This window comes from Salvia splendens, chromosome 14, assembly GCF_004379255.2.
Source record: "Salvia splendens isolate huo1 chromosome 14, SspV2, whole genome shotgun sequence".
Lineage (NCBI taxonomy): Eukaryota > Viridiplantae > Streptophyta > Magnoliopsida > Lamiales > Lamiaceae > Salvia > Salvia splendens.
The window spans coordinates 2,122,374-2,138,893 of record NC_056045.1 but is presented as its reverse complement, the minus strand read 5'-3'; the positions used below and the strand labels follow the sequence as shown (position 1 = coordinate 2,138,893).

The 16,520-nt window shown below is 44.9% G+C and overlaps 1 protein-coding gene and 1 pseudogene across 1 annotated transcript; both read right to left on the bottom strand.

Moving 5' to 3' along the window:
• Positions 1-68: 68 nt before the first annotated feature.
• On the bottom strand, positions 69-3,317 carry LOC121766020. Its single transcript, XM_042162351.1, has 3 exons — positions 2,605-3,317; positions 1,616-1,803; positions 69-1,090 (listed from the first exon to the last, which is right to left on the bottom strand). Exons 1-3 carry the CDS (start codon positions 3,239-3,241, stop codon positions 557-559), a joined length of 1,359 nt encoding a protein of 452 aa, XP_042018285.1. The 5' UTR covers positions 3,242-3,317; the 3' UTR covers positions 69-556.
• A 1,217-nt stretch (positions 3,318-4,534) lies between these two features.
• On the bottom strand, positions 4,535-5,952 carry LOC121765651 (annotated as a pseudogene).
• Between the last annotated feature and the right edge of the window lie 10,568 nt (positions 5,953-16,520).

Here is a 16,520-nt window from a genome sequence, read left to right as displayed (position 1 = left end):
TCGATTATAAACAAAATGTTCAGCTAAAATGACATTGTTTGGATAATTCATCTAATATATGGTGGCTCTGAATATTACAACCAACCAAATTCATTAAACCATTTATGGTTGATTAATTTTTTCTCGTCATGTTTACATCCAAACACCTGTAGTTTGAAATCTTACATTTGAATCTATAGTTGTGTAATAACAAATTCGAAAGGCTAAAGCCAAATGCAGCTTTTCAAGAGATCAAGTAACAGATAAACAAGAAAAAAAAACATTTCTGCTCACTGCTTGTAGTGAACTTTACAGTATAGTAAATCTGAGATCATCAAAATTTTTACCTCAGCTGTGATCTCATTGAGTGCAGCGAGCCAACTTCAGCAGCTAGGGGTTCGAGGATGGTCTTAATAGTAAATCTTGCACGACCAAGCACAATCAAGTGACTCGTGACTCCTTCAATTTGGAAAACCAGTACAAGAGTGATCCATGCAAGGACTGAGAAAGGCTGGCACGAATTCCACTCATGTCCCCGGGATATGATCTCTAGGACGATCTCCCCTGGCAGATCGACTCATGGAGTTTTGGTCGTTTTATTCCTTTGAATGGATGATGTTTTGTATTTATAGGGCAGAGTGGATTCGTCATCCTCCAGATCACTAAATGATATATCTTCTTCATTCAAGCTAAGTGAGGTGCCAGTATACCCAATTAAGTCCGAGTCATCCTTGAGCCAGTCATCATCGTCCTCCTCACCATCAACAATGACAACTGGCACATGAATTCCAATGGAAGAACCCACAACAATCTCCTTATCCAGAAGTTTGGGTGGTGGATCTTCCTTGATAACAGACTTGTCAACAAACTCAATTTCGTCAAGTACGCGCTTCTCAATCTCACGCTCAGCAGTTATTTGATGCGTTGAAGATTCAGAAGCCAACCTCCAGTCGTCATTTCCATACTGAACGTCATCATAAGTGCAGACAATATTTTCACGGGGTGACTCTGTGCTACTTTTGGATTGGAAACTACTTATTCCTGACCAATAGGAGTCCCCTTTAGTTTGCTTTTGTAGCTCGTGCATCCACATGGCCCTCGCTTGCACAAGCTGCAAATGAACAATACAAATAAGGCAAACTAATTGCATTCAATCAATTCAATTATACGGAACATTTTAGGCTTTATCTGCAATAAGACCTCAGACACTATTCACCAACATAACCAACTTTAACTTCCATAGTTAATGGGACATGTAGGAAGAATACAAAAGAGAGTGAAAATGTGAGACAAACAAGCCATCTGTTTCAACTGAGAACCAGCAGTAAATTAAGCAGGCAATAAGTGCTTCAAATTTTGACAGGACAAGAGAATAATAGAAGAATTACATATATCTTTTTTGCTTAAATGACAAGAAAACAATAGAACCACAAAATTCTCATTCTCTGTATCACTTCCATAAAGACAGTGAAGATATGATGCCAAGCTCATTCTCAAGTAATTTCTAAGCCAATTCAAATCCAGTAATGTTTTGTGCTTATGTAATCATTCTAGCATCTTGCAATTTTGTCAAGAGAACCAAACTACTGATACCTGAATGCACACTAATGCTCTTTATGCATTAATAACAACTGACCTGTGGTGAAGACAGCAGGTTACGATCATGTTTATTCAACCTTGAGTGCAGAAGAACGAAGTAGACCATCCAAAAGTAGCCAGCACCCATATGGACTGGACAAAGCTCAAATCTGAGAGCAGCCAATCTTGGTGCTAAGTGTTCAATAACCAATAGATGCTTGTACTGGTCCTCTGATATATCGAAATCTGTAAAAGACGAAAAGAGATAAATAATTAGATAGGAAATCCATCAACATATTGATCCACGGATATTTTAACATTTAGTTATAATAGCTGTAAGTGCATCCGTTGACCAAACATAATCAAGACTTCCATTCCAACTCAAAATAGGAAGTAATTCGTAGCAACCATGGAATGAAACACATGTATCCATGCCTTCTGTGCGTAAGCATTCATACATTCAATTCTTTTAATACACGCTCACCAGTAGATTATGTTGCAAGAGAACAAAAGGTGCTAACATTATGTGTAAACATTCATATAATCAGCCTTTAACCACTATTCTTCTATTTATTGACTGTATGCTATATCCCTTTATACTGAGCTTGCTCCATATTTTTCCTTGTCAGGTGCATTCTCTTCTAAAAGATCAAACCTATTTCCGAAGATAAACTCCGAAAGCTATATGATAACCTCTAAGCATTGCAAAAAGGCCATGTTCCCCAGATAAACACAGAAACAAGCTTGCCCAGACCAAAGAATAAATACTGGGTCGATTATCTAAAGGAAAATAAAGAACATTGTCTTCCAAATGTTTTGAACAGTTAACAAACAACGCCTCAAACTAGTTTACCAGATATACAGCATACACAGATAGTCCAACTTTCTCATTCTATCAGCCATCCACAATCAATTCAATTCTACACGAAGTAATAAGCAATGCTAAAAACATAGCCAGAGTAAACAATGATGGAAAAGCTCAAATTGAACTCATTCAATTTGATAATTAATCAACATAATGAAGCTCGCAAAATTAAGTTTCTTTACCATCGAATTCGTCCTCCTCAATTGGAAAATCCAACCAGGTTTCTGGATGATGCGCGATGTTCCTCGCAAAAGCCAACACTTCCTCAGTAACCCCTACTGCATCCTCTAAAATATCTGCATCGTCATCCTTCGATGGAGAAAAATCTAAAGATTCCCCTAATTCACCAGTCTCTCTCTCATCATACTTCAACATTTCTTCTCCTCCTTTTTCTTCTTCCTCATCCTCGTCAGCATTAACCGAACCGGCCGGATCAGATTTCGATTGTATGCTCGAGCTATAAATCAACGGCGGCGGAGGGGGAGGCGGGGGCGGAGGAGCGAGAAAAGAAGCAACGCCCCAAAATTGACGCGTGAAACTTTCTCGCAATTCCGATAAATCCTCTTTCACTCCACGGCGATCGTAATCGCCGTCAGAATCATCGTCAGCGCCGTGATTGTCACTGGCGCCGCCTTCACTATCCGATCGGCGATCCTCAATTGATAAGGCGGAGTCGCGAGGCTGATCCTCACGGAGCACGGCGTCGCCCGCAGTGGAGTTGTCTACGGGCTCCCTGGCCTCGTCCACCGCCGCCGCTGAACCTTCTTCTTCGCCGTCGAGGCGGAGACTGTCGGCGATGGAGCGAGCAAGCCAAGCCATGTTCCTACGACGTCGTTTTTCGTGATTGAGATATCAACCTTGATTTTCAAAGTTGTGTGCGTTTTCTCGCGCAAGGTGAAAGCATGATAAAGAAATGTTACTTTCAATGATTATGTTCTTTCTATTTTTATTAAAAAAATTTACTCGTATGAGTTAAATCATAATTACTGATTAACTGAATATGTTTTAAATTATGCAAATTAAAATCATAATTTTAATGTAATTTATAATTATATTATGAGATTATTTTTTGGTGCAATCGGTGGTGGCATGGAAGCCGGATTTACCAGTATAAATAAAATAATGTCGATTCTTCAACATGTTATCGTCTATATGGACTTAAAAATGACATGGTTTTCATCATTTTAATAGATTTTAGATTTTTTTTCTTGATTTGCACAATTGACATCTAAATTTAGGATATCTATTTATTCGTGGTTGGGTGATTCGAACTTCGATCTATTAGTTGAAGCATAATTGTTCCATCATCTAGGTAGTAGTATTTCATAGTCAATATGACAATTATTTTGTTATTTTATTTTTATCTGCTTTATACCCATAATGTGAATTTAATATTTTGGTAGTTTTTTTTAGAAAAATAAATCCCTAGTTGATTTTGAGTTAGTGAATGTTAGTTCAAAATTCGCATTACTAACTACGAGTAGTTTCAAGCTATCAATGATAACATGAACATTTTCATTCACTAAGAAAAGAGTTACTACTATATTTCGAATTGTGAATGAACGTTTTTAAGAATAATTTTAAATTTTGAATGATAGCCTTAAAACTCCTATTCACAATTAACCCAATTTAATTTCAATTTATGAATAATAGTCTAAAAATCCTCATTTATTATGATAAGTTTTGAATCATAAACCGGATGAAATAGTAAGAATAGACATAGTTTAAAATTTATTACACTTGTTAAATTCATTCTCTCAATTTGGACACTTTTAGGTCCATTCATTTTTTAGAATTTATTAGAATATTAGATTAATACTATGTCCTTTTTAAGGCTCACATATTTAGTAAGTGGCCTATGCATTAGCTGCATTTGCAATTTAAAGATCAAGATAGGTGGGAAAATTTACTAATTTATTTTCTCTTCATTATTGTTCTAATAACTCATTGAATATGTTTGGTTTTAATAACATAATTCAAAATATTTTGAATTGAAAATTCAAACACTCCACCGGTTGCTTGTATTTTCCATGCAACGTTAAAAAAGTATACATTAATATTCTAGACTATCAAATCAAAATAAATACTACTATCATACAAAATTCTGCCAACGTGTTTATCGCTCTATAATCTTTCAAATTTGATTGAAGAAACCTCACCAATCATTGAAGAAATTTCAGAATTGATTGAAGAAACTTCACCAATTATTGCATCAAGTGCAATCTCATCTTTCAATATAGATGTGTGAGACACACCACCAATCTCTATAACCTTAATTGACTGATTCTTCACCCCACCCCAAGCACTTTGTAGAGCCATCAAGCTGACCATGTTCACCGTGCCGTCGCCGTCGCCATACGCCACCTCCGGCTGCTCGTCCCACCCGCCCTCCCCGTAAAACAACGTCTCCGCCGTATCCACCCCGCTCCCCACCACACATGTGACTGGGACGCCAAACGGCGGGGGCAGCCTCTCCACTAGAGGCAAAATACGCGTCTCATAAGGGCGGGCCCCTTCTGGGAACCCGATATCCCCTAGGAAACGCACAATGTCAGCACTCGAGTACGAGGCATTAGGCGTGACCACGATGGGCCGGGCCCCATCAAACACCGCTGGCGAGGGCATTAACCACAAGTTGCTAGAGGAGCTTCTCTGCTCCTCCCTGACTAGCAAGGGGTCCACTAAAGGCACGCCCAGTGTGGTCCCCGATGCAAAAGTGAGCATTTCTTCTATTGATCCGCCCCACGGGGCGGAAAGGGCAATTAGATGTTTGACGCGTTTGCGCCAAGAGGGCGGGGCCCGGTCGAGGAGGTGGAGGGCGAATAGGCCACCTAAGCTATGGGAGACAAGGATTACCGGCCTCCCACCGTTGGAGTCACTTGCTGATTCAATTAGGGTTTTGAGGTCGTCGAGGAAATCAGAGGCGACATCGCACGGGTGGCCGTCGGCGGCCAACCCGTAGCGAAAATCGTATGGTGCGCCGAAGAGGGTCTAGCCGGAAACATAGCCTATTTCTTCCAAGGATCTCACTAGAGGTTCCATATATGATGTTATGTGTCTGAAAATTGGAACATGTACAAAATTAATGAAAATAGTGAGACTCGCTTCACATAATCAGATCATACGCATAATCTAATGAAATTTATAGGTATGCATATACTAGTAATATGGTGTATGGTTTTCTAGCAAGTGAACATGACTTCAATAACACAAAATTTTGAATATTTTAAACATATCATAGAAGCACTCATAAATCCAAATAGTCGACTATATCACGGCATGAATACATTAGGTTAATTAGTGTTAATTCAAGAAATCGATTGAGAAAGCAATTAGTAATTGAAAGTAGGTGCTAGTAGACTCTAGCACCCTAATTAATTCGAAAATTCGCAAAAATAGAAATCATCAAAATTCTTTTATATATTTACATAAATGTATATTTCAACTTTTCAATTAACATAATTGACCAACTTGTTACCCTTTATTTTCACAACTAATGGTCTATATTGAACTTGAGTATCAAAGATCATGCTAGTCAATTAACATATTAGTATAATTGGCCAAATTTTCACAAAAATCCCCAAACCAAAAACCACATGATGAGAGTGTGAAGCTTAAGCTTACTTGAGATTAGGATCGAGATAGAGAAGGGTCTCAGTAGAGCCGAAATCGGGGACTCTAGTCTCGACGCCAGGGGCATTAGAGCATCCACAACCGTGCTCTTGCCAGCGGCACGGTTGTGGGCCCGGGCGGTACTATTCATGCCTGCTCTCTGGCAAGAGCACAACACCCACAACTGTGCTCTTCCGCAAGGACGAGCACAATTAATATAAAATTCAATTACACAAAAACATTTCCATAATATTAAAATTCATTTAAAACCCACAATAAATATTACAAATGACAAATAAAATTAAACATTGCATAATTAAAATCCTAAAAATTAAAAATTACATAATTAAAATCCTAAAAATTAAAATTACATAATTAAAATCCTAAAAATTAAAAATGACACTACTCGTTGCCGAATTTCGCCCACATGTGGTTGATTAGGTCTTCTTGTAGTTGATTGTGGATTCGAGTATCGCGCATTGTGTGTCTTGTCTCGATCCTCTGGCCAACCGTCGTATGCTCGCCTCGGCATAGGGGAGACCTCGCTGTTGAGCTTCCGGCTTCGTCCTCGTCGTAGAAGCTAGCCGCCCTCGGCCCTTCGTCGGCTATAATCATGTTGTGTAATATAATACACGTGAACATGATGTCGGCGATATTATTCACGTACCACAGCCGAGCCGGGGCCTTCACAATGTTGAATCGAGTTTGAAGGACCCCGAAGGCTCTTTCGACATCTTTCCGCGCTGACTCTTGACGCTTGCGCAAAAAGAACCCGTCTCGGGTCGTGCGGGTTGTGGAGCGTCTTCACGAACGTCGACCACCTTGGGTAGATACCATCGGCGAGATAGTAACCCATGCGGTATATATTTCCGTTGATGGTGAAGTCGATCGCCGGTGCTACACCATTCATCACATCATTGAAGAGTGGTGACGAATATAGCACATTCAAGTCGTTGTTGGATCCAGCAACGCCGAAATATGCATGCCAAATCCATAGGCGGTAGTCGGCGACCGCCTCAAGGATAAGCGTTGGGCCGCCGCCTTTGTGACCGCTCAAGTGTTGCCCCCTCCAAGCAGTCGGACAATTCTTCCACCTCCAATGCATGCAGTCAATGCTGCCAAGCATTCCGGGAAAGCCATGGACTGATTCATGAAGACGAAGCAACCGTTGGCAATCATCAGTGGTGGGTGCTCGAAGGAATTCATCCCCAAAAGCAGAACGAACGCCCTCGCAAAAATTCTTTAAACATAGGATTCCAGTGGACTCACCGATATGCAAATACTCGTCGAACATGAGTGAGGGATGAATGTGTTGATAGTTTGTATGAGAATTATGAATGAGAGATGAATGAGAGATGATTTGATGTGATAAATGGATGATGAATGTGTGTATTTATAGATGATTTTGGGGAAAAAAAAAATAAAAAAAAATCAAAAAAATTCAGAAAAAACGGGAAAAAAACGGCCATATTTTTGGGATTTGGAAAATATTTTTTTTTATTTTTTAGCATTATTTATAATTAAATACCGATTTTTAAAAAAAAAATAAAAAAAAGTTTAAACACAACGGCTATGCCGTTGACGAATGGGAGCGCGCCACGTGTGCGTCCGCTGGCACGGACGTGCTCGATACATCGAGCAGCGCCGTGCCAGCGGCGCGGCTGCAGCGGCGGCGGTCCTGCGCCTTGCCAACGGCGCGGACGGCGGTGGCGTCTTTCGCCACCGCTGCGGATGCTCTTACGGTAATCATCAACGTGAGGATCATAGTAAATCTTCATCCTCTCACTGAAGCATTTGGTGAAGGGTCGGAGCAGCACACTCGGGTCGAACCATATCCTGAACCACCCGCCCGGGTCCTTGCCCAGCGGGTACCACCGATTGCACACCAGGCTTGTGATACGAGCATCCCCATCAGTAACCACCGTGAAACCCCGGAGCAAGGAGAGCGAGAAGCCGAACAGCCGAGCACGAGCTCGGAGCAGATGGAACGAGAGGCTACGACCGAACAGCCGAGCACGAGCAAAGCCGAACAGCCGAACACGAGCAACGCAGCAACGACGAGGTCATTAAGGCCGAGGAACCGAATTAGACCACCGCAAAGGCTAGGGGATTAGGATCGCGTGTCCGCGATCGATTAGTAGTAGGTTTCTTTATTTACGTCTTTTTTTTATCTCTTTTAGGAATATTATTATTATTTTTGTGGCAATTGAGTCGGGCGAATTATAAGCCCCGTTCGGGTTTTCTTAGTTGGTTCTTTCCCGAACGTATTAGGATTAGGTCGAACCAACCCTAGGGTTTAGTTATAAATAGAGCCAATGTAATAGCAAAAAGGGAATGAATAATATTAACTTTGGCTCAATAGCTTATCCAACAAGAAACCTCTCCTAAGGCTGCCGACGAGAACGATCTCGCGCTCAGCCGCCCTTCGTGGGAAGAATCGCCGACCCAAGGTTCTTGGGCGCTCGACAATTCCGACGCGTGTTTCTTGATTGTGTTGATACTTCGACGTTGAGGATCGAGATCCTTAACAACTGGTGTCTTTCATTGTGTACTCTCCATGGACGGCTCGGATAACCTAGTTCCACCCGCGGGCCTCCTCACCGGAGGCAACGCACAAATAGTGATCGGCGACCCATCGCGGCGGGCGTCAACGGTCAATCGTCGCGCCGATAGCCAGCCGCGACAGCCGCAACAGGACGTGCCGGAGATGGGCGTTCTTCCCTCCAATGGTCTGGAGAAAATCATGGCCCGTTTTGACCAATTGGAGTTCAGCCTGAAGGCGACGGCCAAACGTGTAGACAATTTGGAAGCGCCGCGTGCCGCCGAGCCGGATGAGGCCTACGTGTTGGACGATTATGAATTTGAGGGGACTCGTTCCCCGCGTGATGAGTGGATGGCAGATGAGGGTGTCTCCCGGACTTTCATCCATGGCGGGCGAGGCCGTGGTGGGGATATCCGTCATCGCCGAGGCGCGCTACGCGCGGGATTTAGGCACGACGACCGTGGGGGGCAGTACGACTATAATCCTGCCGCCTACCGCGATCGGACTGATCCTAGGCAGCGCACGAGTTGGGACAGACCGCGAGATCGCTTCGGGGGGGATGTCGATCGGGGTTGGCAAGGGTATCGCCAGCCTACTACCTGGGATGCACCCATTAATCGCATGGCTCACCCAACTCCAAGGAACGATAGACCCAAGGACCTCACCATGAAGGCGCCACGTTTTGACGGGTCTGATGCGGCAAATTGGATTTCACGCGTGGAGTATTATTTCGACCACTTGCAGATGCCAGATTCTGAACGCCTTCACTACGTGGTTATGCTATTTCAACCGCCGGCAGCCGAGTGGGTTTTTAATTACCGTGATAACAATCCGGTGGTGACGTGGCGAGAATTCTTGGAGGACGTACGCCACCGGTTTGATCCGCAAAGTTTTCGCAACAGTATTGGACCGTTATCCAAATTAGTACAGACGGGATCCGTAGCGGAATATCATGATGCGTTTGAACGTTACCTCAACAGGGTCAAGGGCCTCTCCGAGGAAGCCCTGATTCCGATTTTATTACTGGCCTGAAGGAACCTATTCAGGAAAAAGTCGAGTTGCATCAGCCAAGATCACTTGCCGAGGCTATGGCTTTGGCCTTGCGGCTGGCTGCGTCGCACGAAGCACGCCAGCAGCCACTGAACCGGGGTAAATGGCCCGGTCGAGACTCTCGGTTCACACCGGCCGCTCAAGCTGTGACCCCCAACCTACCAGGGGCGTCCCCCAAAGAGCCCGCCAGAACGAGCTTCCGACCTATCCGTGTGTCCAACGCGGAGAAAGCAGAGCGCTCTCGGAAAGGCCTATGTTATCATTGTCCGGACAAGTGGATACCTGGCCACGTCTGCACCCAAAAGATGCTATCTTATGTGGGCGAGGAGGACGAGGAATCGGACGCCGAGGACGAGGGAGATACAGTTATTGCGGCGGATTTGTCGCATCTTCAAACCTTGGCAGGGGGTCCTAAATCCCGCCCGTTTAATGTGGTGGGAACAATCGGGAAGACGACAGTAAGTATACTTATTGATACCGGCAGCACTCACGATTTCCTTCACCCTCGAGTCGCGAAGGAATTACAGTTGGCCCTAACACCTATTAGACCGTTCCGCGTATATGTGGGCAATGGCGCCTCGATAGTGTGCTCTCATATTGCTCGACGTACGAAGCTTTCGGTTCAGGGGTTTGACTTTCTCATTGACCTCCATATCTTGGAGATCCACGGCCCCGATATCGTTCTAGGAATGGACTGGCTGGAGTCGCTGGGCAAGATTTCGGCTGATTTTGTGGGGAAGACCTTGGAGTTTAGTAGAAACGGGGTCCGGGTGACATTGCACGGGGTACAACCATCACCGCGCCTCCTATCCTTGCAGTCTTTGGCGACGCTCGCGACTCATTCCCCGAGCCACGAGTTCTATGAGATTATTGAAGTAGAGACGGAGGTGGCTACCGCAGCAGGGCAGGCCGATGAGGATTTTCCCCTCGACACCCCGCCGGACGTCCGGGGTGTTTTGGTGCGGTTCCGCCAGGTCTTCTCGATGCCGACGGGAATGCCGCCACGCCGTGAGTTCGATCACCGCATCCACCTGCTCCCAGATTCAAAACCAGTAAATGTACGGCCGTACCGCTATCCGTACTTTCAGAAGAATGAGATTGAGCGACAAGTGCGGGAAATGCTTGAACAAGGCATAATTCAGCGAAGCCATAGCCCTTTTTCGTCCCCGGTCCTCCTAATCCGGAAGAAGGATGGGACCTTCCGATTTTGCATTGATTATCGGGCGCTGAATTTAGCCACGATACCGGATCACTTCCCTATCCCCACAGCAGATGAATTATTTGATGAACTGGGGAAGGCTAAATTTTTCACTAAGCTCGACCTGCGTTCGGGCTACCATCAGATCCGCATGCATGACTCGGATGTTTTTAAGACCGCGTTCCGGACACATGACGGCCACTTCGAGTTTCTGGTCATGCCGTTTGGCCTTACCAATGTACCATCTACGTTTCAAGCGGCCATAAATGGTGTGTTTCAGTCCTTGCTCAGAAAGTGTGTTATCGTCTTCTTCGACGATATTCTCGTTTACAGCCCCACGCTCGAGGAGCACTGTTCGCATTTGACGGAGGTGTTGAGGTTGCTACAGAAACATCAATTTTATGTCAAGATGTCCAAATGCTCTTTCTGCGGCACGACAGTCGAATATTTGGGTCACTTGGTCTCGGACGGAGTGTTGAAAGCTGACCCGGCTAAAATCGTAGCGATGACCGCATGGCCGGCGCCTAAGACAGTTAAACAACTACGTGGATTCTTGGGCCTAACTGGTTATTATCGGCGATTTGTCGCGAACTACGCTATGATCGCGTCCCCGCTCACGGATCTCCTTAAAAAAGAAGCTTTCGTGTGGTCCCCGCCGGCGGAGGCAGCGTTCGAGGCCCTCAAGCAGGCCATGACCACGGCACCCGTAGTGAGCCTGCCAGACTTTGACAAACAGTTCTGCATCGAAACCGACGCCTCCGACCTTGGCATCGGGGCGGTACTCATCCAAGATAAACACCCGATTGCCTATTTTAGTAAGAAGTTGGGCCCTCGACGTCGTGTTGCTTCTACTTATCATAAAGAACTGTACGCCATAGTGGAGGCAGTACAAAAATGGCGTCAGTATCTCCTTGGACGGGACTTCATCATTCGAACCGACCAAAAGAGTTTGAAGGATCTCTTACAACAGGTTGTCCAGACTCCGGATCAACAACTATATTTGCGAAAGCTGATGGGGTATCGTTTTACCATCGAATATAAGAAGGGAGTCACGAATAAGGCCGCGGATGCTCTTTCTCGACGGGACGTTAGTGCAGTTAGTGCCGAGGGGGAAATTCCAGGGGTGCCGGGATCGACGTTGGCCGAGGCCGACACCCTATTGCCAGCAGCCGACGCGAGTTTGTTCGCCACCATCGCACACCCGATACCCCAGCTGCTGGATTCCCTGCGAGAGGAGACGGGACAGTTGCCTGACTTGCGCGCGCTCGTCGACCAGATTGCAGCTGGCACAGCCCCGCCACATTTGTGCTTCGGCGACGGCCTTGTTTATTTCAAGCGCCGAATATTGCTCAGCCCCGACTCTAAGTTCAAACGAGTCCTCTTGACGGAACACCACTGCACGCCGCTTGCAGGCCACCCGGGGCATGAGCGTACGTTTCGTCTACTGGCGGCGGGATTTTATTGGCCGAACATGCGTAAGGATGTGAAGAAGTTTGTCGAATCGTGCGCGGTGTGCCAATCGACGAAGTACTCCACTCAAAAACCGGCGGGATTATTGCAGCCGCTGCCGATTCCGTCGCAGGTTTGGGAGGATGTGTCCATGGACTTCATTACGGGCCTTCCTCCCTCTCGTGGCTACACCGTGATTATGGTGGTGGTGGACCGTCTCTCCAAGTATGCACATTTTGCCCCATTGCCTACCAAGTTTGATGCCTTACGAGTAGCGCATTTATTCATCAACACGGTGGTCCGGCATCATGGGTTTCCGAAGACGTTAGTCTCAGATCGGGATTCGGTGTTCCTAAATGCTACTTGGGAAGAAATGCTCCGCCTAAGCGGCACCAAACTTCATTTTTCCACGGCATACCATCCGCAGTCCGATGGGCAGACGGAGGTCCGGAACAGGGGCTTGGAGCAATATCTGCGCGCATTCGCAGCTGATCGGCCCTCTAAGTGGTGTAATTTGTTGCCGTGGGCGGAGTTGTCCCTTAATTGCTTCCACCATGCCGCCCTTGGGACGTCGCCATTCCGGGCTCTTTATGGTCGCGATCCGCCTCTACTGGTCGCAGCCCCACCTTCGGCTGCTACACCCCCGAAAGTTGCAGAGTTGATACGTCAACGGGGGTCGTTGATTCGAGAGTTACGCGATAATCTGGCACGAGCCCAGCAGAGGATGCGGGAGTCCGCAAATAAACACAGACGTCACGTGGAGTTCGAGGAAGGAGACATGGTGTGGCTAAAATTACAACCTTATCGCCAATTTTCGGTGGCCAAGCCACTATCGGCCAAGCTTGCCCGGCGATATTACGGGCCGTTTGAGGTGGTGCAGCGAGTGGGCCCTGTTGCTTACCGACTACGTCTGCCGGAGGGGAGCCGAGTCCATGATGTCTTCCATGTCAGCCTGCTGCGAGAATTTGTGGCGGGGGAGGGGTCGATGACGCACGTTCCCTTGCCTTCGGATTTTGTTGGGGGGCGTCCGGTCGTTTATCCGGTGGCCTTGATCGACCGCCAGATTATGTGGCACGAGGGAAAGGCGCGGGAACATGTACTTGTGCGATGGTCGGATGGTACAGACTCTCCATCGTGGGAACCTTTGGACGACATTCGCAGGCATTTTCCAAACCTCAGCCTTGAGGACAAGGATGTTGTTAAGGAGGGGGGAGTTGATACGAGCATCCCCATCAGTAACCACCGTGAAACCCCGGAGCAAGGAGAGCGAGAAGCCGAACAGCCGAGCACGAGCAAAGCCGAACAGCCGAACACGAGCAACGCAGCAACGACGAGGTCATTAAGGCCGAGGAACCGAATTAGACCACCGCAAAGGCTAGGGGATTAGGATCGCGTGTCCGCGATCGATTAGTAGTAGGTTTCTTTATTTACGTCTTTTTTTTATCTCTTTTAGGAATATTATTATTATTTTTGTGGCAATTGAGTCGGGCGAATTATAAGCCCCGTTCGGGTTTTCTTAGTTGGTTCTTTCCCGAACGTATTAGGATTAGGTCGAACCAACCCTAGGGTTTAGTTATAAATAGAGCCAATGTAATAGCAAAAAGGGAATGAATAATATTAACTTTGGCTCAATAGCTTATCCAACAAGAAACCTCTCCTAAGGCTGCCGACGAGAACGATCTCGCGCTCAGCCGCCCTTCGTGGGAAGAATCGCCGACCCAAGGTTCTTGGGCGCTCGACAATTCCGACGCGTGTTTCTTGATTGTGTTGATACTTCGACGTTGAGGATCGAGATCCTTAACAGCTTGACGGCTTGTACGCTGACGTCAGCCGGGCTTCGACCTGGTATTAGGACCACCGGGTGCAGCGGCGGCGACGCTGCTGTGCAGCAGGTGTATACCACCATGGCCAATGAGAGTGCTGCTATTTTTGACTGTGGATTGTGGGATTTCATGGCGTTTTTTTTGTCTATGGAGAGTGTGGAGATGGAATTTTTTTTATGGGTTTGGATTTGTGGTGTGGAAATCTTCACGTATTCATTGTTGAAGACAAACTTCCACCAATCGTTTTGCTCTTTTGGGATAAATTTACCATTACTTTTTCTTAAATATTAGTGGTATGAATTTTGAAATTTTTTAATTTAACATCATAATTCTAGTTCTATGGCTATTACTTATTTCAAATCTTAAAATTGGATCAATTTTGGCAAGTTAGAAAATGGTGCCAGAAAATGCAAAATTTGGTCAAATTCAGGTCTATACAACTGATTTGAAAATCAGGAGAAGAAACCAGATGATGTTATTATTTATAGTGCGAGTACGGAGTTACTCCCAAGGAGTTGGTGGCGTTGACATAAGGCCATCCACAACGTTGTTCCTATACCGTTTCTAAACCGTTCCTTAAACTACTATTTGCGGGCCCCACTGTACTTTTTTACTCCATTCCTTAACTAAGGAACGGAACCTGCAACCCTAACCGTTCCTTAACCGTTCCTTAAATTACTATTCATTCAATTCCATTTTTTTTTTTTATTTCCAACTCAATTCAATTAAAACAAACACACTTTAATAAAATTAAAATAACATTACAACTTAAAATTCAAAAAAATAGAAAAAGACATAATTAAAATCCTAAAAAAATAAAAATTGACATAATTTAAAATACAATTTTATAGAGACAACCAAGAATAAGTTTGTCCCACATCGAAAGTGGAACATAAAACATTCAAGGATGTCTCTATAAAATAGAGACAACCAAGAATGAGTTTGTCCCACATCGAAAGTGGAACATAAAACATTCAAGGTTGTCTCTATAAAATAGAGATAACCAAGAATGAGTTTGTCCCACATCGAAAGTGGAACATGAAACATTCAAGGATGTCTCTATAAAAGAGAGACAACCAAGAAAGAGTTTTTCCCACATCGAAAGTGGAACATAAAACATTCAAGGATGTCTCTATAAAATAGAGATAATCAAGAATGAGTTTGTCCCACATCGAAAGTGGAACATAAAATATTCAAGGATGTCTCTATAAAATAGAGACAACCAAGATGAGTTTGTCCCACATCGAAAGTGAAACAAAAAACATTCAAGGATGTCTCTATAAAATAGAGATAACCAAGAATGAGTTTGTCCCACATCGAAAGTGGAACATGAAACATTCAAGGATGTCTCTATAAAAGAGAGACAACCAAGAATGAGTTTTTCCCACATCGAAAGTGGAACATAAAACATTCATGGATGTCTCTATAAAATAGAGATAATCAAGAATGAGTTTGTCCCACATCGAAAGTGGAACATAAAATATTCAAGGATGTCTCTATAAAATAGAGACAACCAAGATGAGTTTGTCCCACATCGAAAGTGGAACAAAAAACATTCAAGGATGTCTCTATAAAAGAGAGACAACCAAGAATGGGTTTCATAAATTCGCAAGCCCATAAAATATATATGAGCTAATACGAATTTCTAGTATTCATTTATTTGTAAAAATTGTTTTTAAATATAAAACACAATTTTTATAAATAAAAATATTTTTTTTATTAAATTCGATTTTTTAAAAAAAAAATCGAATTATTGCGTCACCGTGACGACGCCCACTCGCGGGGCAGCGAGTGGGCGTCACGTGTCGAATGGGAGGCCGCCACGTCGCCTCGGCGCGTGGCGGAACGTGTCGTGCCGCGTCTCGCGGGAACGGCACCCGGCACGGCACCGGCACGGAATGGCGACGACACGGGCGGCTGCAACGCGTGCCGCCGCGGTTCCGTTCCTCCGGAACGAAATAAGGCACCGCAACGGCACGCGTTGCGGATGCTCTAAGAGATGGAGACACGCCCTACTTTACCACTTGCGTAGGCATTGCAAAGCATTTTTTCTTGCTAGGATATTTATTAAAATCAACATTGGCTTTAGAGCATCCGCAGTGATAAGGAAAGGCGCGTCCGTCCGTGCCAGTGGCACGGCGCCAGCTCGCACGGCGCTGCTCGATGCATCGAGCACGTCCATGCCAGCGAGCAGCTGACGTGTCCTCCTCTGATTGGCCAACGGCAATGCCGTTGGCAATTTCATTTTTTTAAATCGGATTTTAATTAAAAAATTCGATTAAAAATAAAAAAAATATCTTCCCACTTCCCAAAAAATTATATCCGTTTTCTCCCCACTTTTAATTTATTTTTCAATTTTTTCCCCAAAAATTCACATTTTCATCTATAAATACCATCACTTCCATAGAAAATATTTCACGCCAC

Excerpts from the sequence above, each read along its gene's own strand:
- LOC121766020 (XM_042162351.1), bottom strand. The coding sequence starts at position 3,241 with ATGGCTTGGCTTGCTCGCTCCATCGCCGACAGTCTCCGCCTCGACGGC. Across the intron at positions 1,804-2,604 it reads TGAGGAGGACGAATTCGATG|ATTTCGATATATCAGAGGAC; the intron begins GTAAAGAAACTT and ends CGTCTTTTACAG. Across the intron at positions 1,091-1,615 it reads ACCTGCTGTCTTCACCACAG|CTTGTGCAAGCGAGGGCCAT; the intron begins GTCAGTTGTTAT and ends GTTCATTTGCAG.